Source organism: Gymnoscopelus braueri (assembly GCF_963280865.1).
Source record: "Gymnoscopelus braueri genome assembly, chromosome: 10".
NCBI classification, from domain to species: domain Eukaryota; kingdom Metazoa; phylum Chordata; class Actinopteri; order Myctophiformes; family Myctophidae; genus Gymnoscopelus; species Gymnoscopelus braueri.
Window position 1 is genome coordinate 18,257,426 of NC_137611.1, and position 10,328 is coordinate 18,267,753.

General features: G+C 43.1%; 1 protein-coding gene across 1 annotated transcript in view; it reads left to right on the forward strand.

Moving 5' to 3' along the window:
* Positions 1 to 1,782: 1,782 nt before the first annotated feature.
* Positions 1,783 to 10,328, forward strand: part of lrrc24 (leucine rich repeat containing 24) — a gene marked incomplete at both ends in the record, with an annotated part of 14,204 nt that continues 5,658 nt past the window's right edge. The window contains 2 exons of the mRNA XM_080439747.1: positions 1,783 to 1,836; positions 9,425 to 9,625. Of these exons, the coding sequence (XP_080295873.1) occupies positions 1,783 to 1,836; positions 9,425 to 9,625 (255 nt within the window). The remainder of the gene's footprint in view (positions 1,837 to 9,424; positions 9,626 to 10,328) is intronic.

The following is a 10,328-nucleotide window of genomic DNA, read 5'->3' on the forward strand; positions in this document are numbered from 1 at the left end:
CTGACTGACTGACTGTGCACCACGGCATTCGCGAATAATTCACTCAATCAATAATTCACACAAACAGACAGTTAAAGCTGGGCTGTTTGATGTTAGACTGTGCTATAGGTCAGTGGTTCTGAACCAGTGGTCCAGGGACCACCAGTGGTCCTTGAGCTAAATGATGGAGAGTTTGGTAACCAAATGGACCCTTATAGATCTTTAACTCTTGAGAGTGTAAAATGTTATGCTCTCAAGAGTTAAATGATTGTTAAACATCTGCATTACTTAATTTACAAGAAGTCTACACAATTAGAGAATGTAGAAGAATTGTTATTTTGATCGACGTTTTGCCTGTTATCTCTCCTATTTGGTACCACATCAATACAGCATGGAATTGTGGACAAATTCAGTCTTGGGTCTGAGAGTCTAAATCTGCATCAAATGGTGGTCCGTGGCTCAAATGCCGAATAAATATTGTATCTTGATATGAAAAGGGTTGAAAACCACTGCTATATATGTCATTAGGAGTTGTGTGAACAGTGCTGTGTCTCTGTTTTACTTCGCTAATGAGAGTTTCGCGCTGATCCCTTTAATTTATGCGCAGGTCCAGTTAATTGGTATTCTGCATGCGAAGCAGTGTGGTCCCATAGCACCGGCCCCTAGATAGGGTCTCGTTTGTTTTACTCACAGGGCATCTCTGATTGATTTTTGACAAGTTCACTCACTATGCAGACCTTAAATATTTCATTGGGCATTTGTCTGCTCGATTAAGATACATAATTATGTCATAATGTTATTATGCCCCTTCTAGCCTGAATGGTTTAAGAGATAGTCTGTCCAGAAAATGAGATACAGCCCTAACCCTAGACAGGCTAAGTCTAAGACAACGAAGGAGACAATAGCTTCAAGCAAAATCACTGAACAGGGATGATTCCCAGTGCATTCATGTGTGCTCCACTTAAATTAACAATATTGGAAACTTTCACACTAATTATAGTGTAGTGTGGAAGTGCAAGGACTAGGTTGGTGCAATTATTTCATCCATTGCTGTGGGCTTCACCAAATAAGAACACCTCCATTTTAGCCAAAAATGCCTCGGGCACATGCAGGGAGAGCAACAGTACTCACCTCCCAACCAAATTCTGACTGCCACTTTCGCTCTGCAAAGAAACTACTTCCATTCTGCCAACAATATTACCACTACTATACACACTATTTGTCAGGAGCCATGGTTTCACCTCAGGAAAAAACGACCTTGTCTTAAACAGTTTCTGGATTTGACACATACACAAATCCTCATTGTTCACTCTGAGAGTGTACAAATGGAACCGAATGGATCCATTCGGTTCCATATACACTCTCACAGAGTTAAATGAACACAGGAGTTTACAGTGCATAACTTTGGCAGTAGCTGTGTCTAAATGTTGTTGTTTGATGTTTGCACAGACAAGAGGACCAAACAACTCATCCTATAGTTTCACTTTGTATTGAGCTTCGAAGCCCAAAGAGCCTTCTTAAAATGTCCCTCATCAATCAATCGTCCAGTATGCAGAGTTCTGTAACCAGAGTGGGATGTTGTGTTATTAGCAGCTCCCATCCAGGGTGTGATCGTGTGAATTTTGTGTGGTTTTCTCTTATGCAGCAATGACTGGCTCCCCCGCCCAGACAATATACTTGAATTAGAGCATGCTCTTGGTCCAATTTTCCTGGTTAAATAAGAGTTCAGTGAGAGTTCAGTAGGCCTACCTTCGCATTAAAATAAAAACAGATGGGATTTGTATCGAGGTGGAAGTTGGTGACATGATTATCCACAGGCTCATTCATTCTCCAGCCTTCCAGATGAAGCCGCTGGCTGTGAGTGAAATTGCTGTGATCGATCTCATCGACCAACCCTGACAATATGCTTTGGGGGATGTGTGTGTGTGTGTGTGTGTGTGTGTGTGTGTGTGTGTGTGTGTGTGTGTGTGTGTGCGTGTGCGTGTGCTCGAGTGGTTCTGTGTGTGTGTGTGTGTGTGTGGGCATATACTGTACGCATGTATGAATGTTGACTACATTTCAATCTTTCTCACAAGAGACAGAGAAAAAGAAAGAGAGAACGGAAGTGCAGGATTGATAATTTGTTGTTGCTTGGAGCACTGTTGATGTAATGTTACAGTATGATTACTGCAGTGGGTCAGCATATAAAATGATGAATACAACGTTGACAGAGCATCAGTCCTGTACCTCGCGTCATTCTCTTTAACCAGTTAAACCCTAGATACTTCATTCATTAACTGGAGTCTCCCAGGGGTCTCCTACATACTCCTCCATTTCTTCCCTCTACACCAAATATTTTCACTGGAAATAGACGATCTACCAGCTCTTTTCATTTTTTTTTACCTCTACACCAAATATCTTAACCCCAAAAATAGCAGATCTACAAGCTCGTAGATCTGTTATTTTCGCTATGCCTCACAATAGGGACGCTAGGGTTCAAGTGGTTAAATACTGCAGTGGCCCCTGCATATGAAGTAGACTTGAGTTGGCATTTTGTGACACAGCACTGCTGTCTCTCACACCAACTGCCGTCAGCACATTCCCTGGACCTCTGGACCTGAACAGAGGACCTCTTTTTCATATTCCCGAATAATATAACCCTATACTTGGAGGTGGAGTCACAATAACACACTTTTGTGCAGGAGGTGCAGTAACACGAGACAGGGTCTATTAACGACGTGGCTTCCCTGTGGATCTCTGACATCATGATAATAATGTCAGACTCGCCCCAAATAAGGATGTGCAGCGGGGCGGGTGGTCTGAGATTATCAATTCGCCATTATGTGAGAAAAAAAAATATTCAGGGATTTACTTCCTTGGCCTACTGGCAGCATGCACAAGAAATGTGGCATTGACAGGTCCAGTGGTTTGAAGATTAGCTGTGGACACACAGGGCTCGCCCCCTAGGTGCCACACCGTAAAAAATTGTAAATATGTAACGACTACCATAAACACTTTGAATATTTTCATCGCTACTTCCCCTTCTCTGCAGCCTTGAGCACATCAAACAAGCCTTTGAGTCTTCATGTTGGCCTGCACCATGCAGCACAGCATAGTATATAATAGTATATAAGTGTCGACATCTGAGTAGCAGCCAAAGTACACGCAGTAAAATGTGGTACTGAAACTCTATATTGGCTGCATCTCTGCAAACACTCATATAAGTGTCACACTCATATACACAAAATCACAGAATGTTTCCCTTGTGCACTACTACACTAATACACAAACTGCACACTCTGTACCTACATCTAAGCACTAGACACAGCAGGGGATCCGTCTGAACTCTTTAAACACTGTGGGAGTATTTTAGTTTTAGACTAAATGGTCCTCGGAGGGAGGTGGCACATAGACTGCTGCTGAGGCTGCGACGTCCGGACAGGGATCTTGCACGTGCGCACGCACGCACACGCACGCATGCACGCACGCACGCACACGCACATAAGCACTCACATGTGTGCGCACATGCGCACGCACGCACACAAACACACACACACTTAAAAACCTCCTGAGCTATACATAATTTATTTACCCAGTCATTAACTTCCTTACTCTTTAGCAAAACTCTCTCTCTCTCACACACACACACACACACACACACACACACACACACACACACACACACACACACACACACACACACACACACACACACACACACACACACACACACACACACACACACACACACACACACACACACACACACACACACAAACCCCTGCATGTCCTTTCATGGTGAAAATCAATGACCATGAGGCTCAGCCAGGCAGAAGTGGGAAAATAAGGAAATCAATTCAGGCTTATTAACTGGACAGGGCCCAAACCACAGGAACAAACAAACAAAAAAGTGTGTGTGTATGTGTGTTTAGGACTGACTCCTCTTTGTGTGTAGTAAGTGCTTGTGTGCAAGTGTTATTTTGTAGACGTGCCCCTGCATGTAAATAAATGTGTGTGTGCGCGTGTGTGAGCGTGTGGCTAACACTGCCACTCAAAGACATTGTGTTGCGCTTGGATTAGATTAACAGTGTTCTCACTGTCATGGCCTCGCTCTATTTGTGGACAAGGGGACGCTCAGAGACAGATGATTTAGCACCTGTCATTCAGGGCAGAAGGACGAGGGATGAGAAAGGAAAGAGGTCATAGAGGGGAAAATGATGGAGTCAGGGGAGAGAGAAAGATCGAGTAGGAGAGAGAAAAACAGAGAGAGGGAGAGAGAGAGAAAAAAATGATGAGATGACAGTAAGTGGAGAATGACAAAGAGGAAGAGAGAGGAAGACTGACTGTGAGAGTGATAGAGAGAGTGAAAGAGTGAGGCAGTTGCGAAGGAGAAAGAGAATCCCTATCCACAACAATGCTTGACCTCCATATGAGAACTTTAAGACCTGCACTAGTCTTTAGGGACTTTTGACTACTGACTCCAGCACGGACTCTGGTACACATTGCACTGTGGTTGCACATTGAATAGCCTACTAGGATGTAAATGGTTGAACTATGACATAGCTCTTGAGAGACTGTACTTACTGTACAGAATACTATACAGTATTCACCCGTAGACTTTTTTTGTGTAGAAACAGGAACTCGGTTTGGCTCCTCCTCTTTCTTAGTCCACTTCCTCCCGGGTGCTTCCATGTTTATTCCTACCAATGACATTCTGTTGCAGAATCTGTATTGAGAGATTACTCAGTCAGAGATCCAGTGCAGATATCATATCTAATAATAATCTTCTATCTATAAATTACAAAAATCTGTGTACATCTAATCTAAGTGACCGTGTCACCAGCGTATCTCGAGAACCGCCTGACCGATCGACCTAAACCTCAATATGTGTACCGCTGAGGACCCGCGGGAGTGCCGAGTGGGAAGTCGGTCTGAACAGCGGATCTCCTAAACATATACATCCACGAATCCCTGGAGTACCTTGATGTCATCAATATGACAACATAGTACTGACGTCAAAGACTGGCCTGGACTCCATATTTGGGCATGCCTGATACGGAACTCCATATGGGCACAACAGGGACACAGACAGACCCATGACAGATGGGATATCAAAGAATTTCCATATTTGGCCATAAAATGTCTCACAGACAGATAGACGGATATTGCATAACCGGGTGGGGCATGCATTCCCAACTTGCCCAATGGCACCAGTCTAATAATAATATAATAATAATAATAATAATAATAATAATGGTGATAACTAAAATGATATCTAAGATTTATATAGGGCCTTTCAAGAAACCCAAGCAAGGACGCTACACCAAAACAAAGAAAACAAAACAGTCAAGGGCCTTGTTGACCAGATGCCTTTTCAGGGCAGACTTAAATGTACCCAGAGTTGGGGCACTGCAAATCTCTGTCGCGAGAGAGTTCCCGAGGGTGGGGGCTGCCGCACTGAAGGCTCTGTCGCTGGCACAGGGGGTGGAGAGGAAACCCATGTCAGAGGACCGTAGGGAGTATGATAATGATGATCTAGGGCCAGCAGATCAGTATTTTATTTTATTTATTTGTATTTTTCTTTATCTTGGTTTGGTTCTGAAGCCTGTATCTCTCCTGTGGTTAATTCTTCCCACTGCTCTATCTGCTATGACACCCGAATGTCCCTCCTGGGTTTAATAATGGCTTATCTTATCTTAGACCTTCCCTCAGCCTAAGAGTTGCCATAACAACCGATGAGGCCAGCTCACACCATTTGCAGCGCAGGGATTTGAAGTTGGCTTCTTCCTCCGGCACACTCGGGTGCTCTTGACAGATCAGCGCTCACCCTCTTCCAAAAAATAAATAAAAAAATACAAATAGAAATAAAGTAAAATGAGAAATCGTAACACCACAGTGCCATGAATTTCCTTGCTATGAATTACCCTGAGCTGAGCCGTCTGACAGTTGCACGGCAGGGGATAATTTGTGTGGGATGTGAAAACAAACTGCTATGTCAACAATAAAGTGCCGACACTCAAATAAACAAACTCTGCTGAATTTCATTCCAAGTTTCTCTAGAGCGCAATTCCAGCCATTATTTACAAATATGTGTGGGAGTGCATTCTGAGGTAACGATGGTTTGGTCACTGACATTCAGTATTGAAGTAGCCTCGGAAACCCATGCCTTTTTTTTTGTTAGTATTGAAGAGGTCTGTTCAGTTGATATTTGCACGGACCTCCATCCTTCCACTTTACTTTAGCTAACTGGGAGGTATATTATGTACACATCATTAGGACTAACGGTCCTATCTAAGTACTCTTCCAATGTTAATAGTGATATGATATGATATGATATGCTACTGACCTAATTTCTAATAGGGAAATAAACATCCCCTATGTAAACATCTGTGGCCTACTGCCAGAAGTGGCTTAGCTAACGCAAGCATCTGATTGTACAGATTATGCATTATCTTCAGAGGATTACAGGGACTAAATTGAGCAAGTTGGCCTCTCACCAAACAAATCCAACACGCCAATATAACAAAAGAACACGTTCATTTGTAACCGAGGTGAGCCAAAGGTGAGATGGGAAACAAATACTATAGAACAATTTGCAGTTGACTGCTCATTTGAAGAAACATCATGGAAAACAGTGCACTCGTCAGTTTATCATGCAAACCTGCATCCCTGATAACCTCATGGATAGACGATGCCTTCCTCTAAGTCTGAATAACCTTGCTCCGCGATTTAATGCAGGACATGATCGTTCTTAAGGTCTTTTAAAGGTGTAACATTTAAATGAGACGAAGAAATGCATAGCCTATTTTCTCTACTCGGCTGGGTGTCACTTAGATTGATATCTGTCCCATACTCTAACAACACATTTCATGGCTTTGCAACCTACCTTACATCTTAATGCAGGGTAAGGAAACCTCTGTTACTCATTCGTTTGACACCTGTCATTCCAATGCCACTTAAAAGTCAATCCACTGTTTGAAATAACAAAAGCTCAATGACAACAACATAAAGGCATAATTTCTCTCCATGGTTGTTTTTGGAGCTGAAGAGCAGTGGGGGACATTTTTCATTCTTTCGCTAATGTGTGTCTTTCCCTGTTTCCTCAGTGAAGCAGACAGAATCGCATACTGTATGTAGGTCACATTGTGTTCTGAGTGGCTATTGTTGTGGGTCTCTGGACTTGGTCAAAGTTAGACTGAGAAACAAAGGAGACTGGAGGCCGAGGAATACTTATATAAAAAAACACTACTCAAACCTGGCCCTGCCAAATGCCTGATTCATCCATAGCCCAGCTGTCTATTTCAGGGATTACATTCAGCCAGGCTCATTCTTCATTACCAAACCCTTGAAGTAGATTAAACAATGTTCACTCAGTCTAATATCAACACAGGGATTACTGTAATATCAACACGGTGTAACTCCCTTATGTGCAAATACTGTGCAAATGTCATTCTTTGTTGCACATACATTTCTGGTTAGTAAATAAATGGTTTGATATTAGTTGCTGTTAAATTAGTACTGTATATTACTCATTTATTCAGCAGTGCAGGCAAAACAATGTTCTTTAGATATGAATTAGAATGCTGGGGCTGGGCTGGATTCTAACATGCTGCAAATGAGATATTCCAGGAGCCATTCAGACAGAAAATTTATTCATCTGAGTTGTAGACTCCAGACTAGAGTAAACAAACATTATTTAAAGGTCTCAGTCAAAATACTTAATCTTAAAGGGATACAATTGTGCGTAATCACCCAGACACAGGTGTGATTAGAGCTGTCTGTGTGCTACTAATCACCATTATCAATTAAGCTGGACTTTAAGAATTAATCAAACTCAGCATTTAATGATCTTGGAAATTAATATTTTTTCTTGAGAAAGACGGTCAGCTAGAACTTCTGGGTTGGAGTGGTTTGATGTTTTACAGCAAAGAGAATCTTAAGATTAGATCAATGAGATTTTCTCCCCTTTTCTTTGTGGTAATTTTCTGAACGTAATGGGAAGCTGACTTTTGATAAAAAGTGATTTAGTCCATCGTTTGATGTTGAACCAGTATATGTTCTGTAATACATTATATGGCGTATCCTCACAAAACCTCTCAGGGACAATCACTGTGAGCTTAGATGAAACAAGAGACTGGCTCTCAAGGCTACTGTGAGCTCCATTGGACCATTGAATATTGGACAGCTGAACTTATTTTGAAACCCAGAATGAAGCATAAGAGTAAACACCTCCACGGCTGTATAGCCTAGGAATAATAAGTTGCATGGTTGAGTAGCCCCCATGATGGGGGTTATCAAAGGAAGAAATTGCTGTTTGGTAGCAGCGAGCAGCCAACATTTTTGTTGAAACGAGTACTGTTCAGTTTCAACGTAATTATTTGCTGTGAGGAAGCGAACGAGAGTGCCAGAATGAGAGGTCGAAATTACGAGCCCAAGCTGTGTAAATATGAATATGCACATCTGTAAACGAGCACATGAGGATGTTGCTGCGTGTGTGTGTGTGTGTGTGTGTGTGTGTGTGTGTGTGTGTGTGTGTGTGTGTGTGTGTGTGTGTGTGTGTGTGTGTGTGTGTGTGTGTGTGTGTGTGTGTGTGTGTGTGTCTAAGAGGGAGAGAAAGAGAGAGATGGAGAGTGTTTGTTCACGCATAAAAGATATCAAAAGAGAGGTCCTTGAGGCGACCTGCACATCTGTTATCATATTTTTAATTAATGGAAGCGCATAATAGAAGCTGCTGTGATGCCGCTAAATAGATGCATTTGAATGGAAAACAGCTCGGGTTGAGGAGATAAGCCTCCTCCTGGGTTCAAGATCCATTATGAGTTGTCCAGCACGTCTCCAGCTACCGCCAATCACTGCTTTGCCTATCGTCCCTGTCGGGAGGAAACCTTGTATGTCCCAGGCTGCTACTGTTTAGGAAATGAGGGAAGAAAAGGAACCTGTGTTCCAATGGATCCAATCATGCAGTTATTATTTAGTCATCATTTAGTAGTTTCATTGGTTAAATATTTATGCCCACAAATATTTAACCCACAGACAGACATAAACACTTTAAACCTGCTGTCCCCATTTTGGTACACGTCATTATAGGTGAAGTTGTAAAAGATTTTTTTTTTTAATCAACATTTTCAAAATTTTTCAAATATTTTCTACATCATCCAAAAATAGCGTCCAGTACACACATCGTGACATGTTATGCACTTGTAGACGGCTATTTTTGCTACATTTGCACGACACTGTCATAGAACAAAGTATAAAAATAGGGCATTCATTTATAAAAAAGAACATAAAGTATTATGGAGATACAAGGTTTCTGCCCAACAGCGCCGATATGAAATTCATTGCTTGTGCGTAGGGAACGGTTTGCTGTCACACCCAAAAGCTTCTTGCAACAGTTCAGCCGCTCACTTTGATCTCTGTATTCCTTCTTCTTTCTCCACCCCCCTGCTGCTCCTTCACCTCCTCTCAGGTCGGCGTGTCTCCGGAGGCCTCCTGTTTCATCACCATGGTCCTTCCTCACTTCTCCGGACTGATTCTGTTCCTCCTGGCCGTCTTATTCCCCCTCCCCTCTCTGGGATGCCCTGCTGGCTGTCGGTGCTACAGCCTCACAGTGGAGTGCGGCTCGGTCGGACTCAAAGAAATCCCACAGGGCGTCCCCTCCGCCACCCAGGTCAGTCGGCCAATCGACCCGCATTTTGTGCGATGAGTTGGGGCACTGCCAAGCGTGGCCCACCGCTTCCCCCTCGTGCCCTCCTGTGTCAGTCACTCTGCATTGCTCGACTCCCTCTCACCAGGCAGATCCATTCTCATTACCCCCACAACGATCGTGGTTAATCAACTTGCCGTGACCCTCTTTGATATGAGCCTCGGGGAGGGGGCCGTGGTAGTCGGTGTGTAATCATTCATCCTTTCTTGGAAAGTGACTCTCGCTCACCCGCTGATCAGGCATTAAACGTTATACCATCTCTCTGTGCCTGGGTCAGACCCCCGACATTACCGTGACTCATGAATATTCATGAAGTTCGTGTCCTGCATAAATTGTTCCATTAACCTCCGTCACCCTCCTTATCCGGCCGATCAGCGGTGCGCCTCATGGCCCATGTTTTCTACTTTAGGGAAAAGGCTCTCTATCATGCATTATGGATTTAACACAAAGATCTACTCAGCTCAGCTTCAATCAGTCAAACATTGCCCACCCATCAGCAATATTGTTTTCCTCTCCAAAGGAGTTTGCTGAAAAGGTTGTGATTTATGAAGCATTCAACAACAGAAATTGAACCACAGAAAGACGGCGCAACTCCCATTATTCATGCATTGTCGTGATGTCATCATTGTCCCCCTCATAACCGGTAGCCTTGCACTTTTATTTTCTG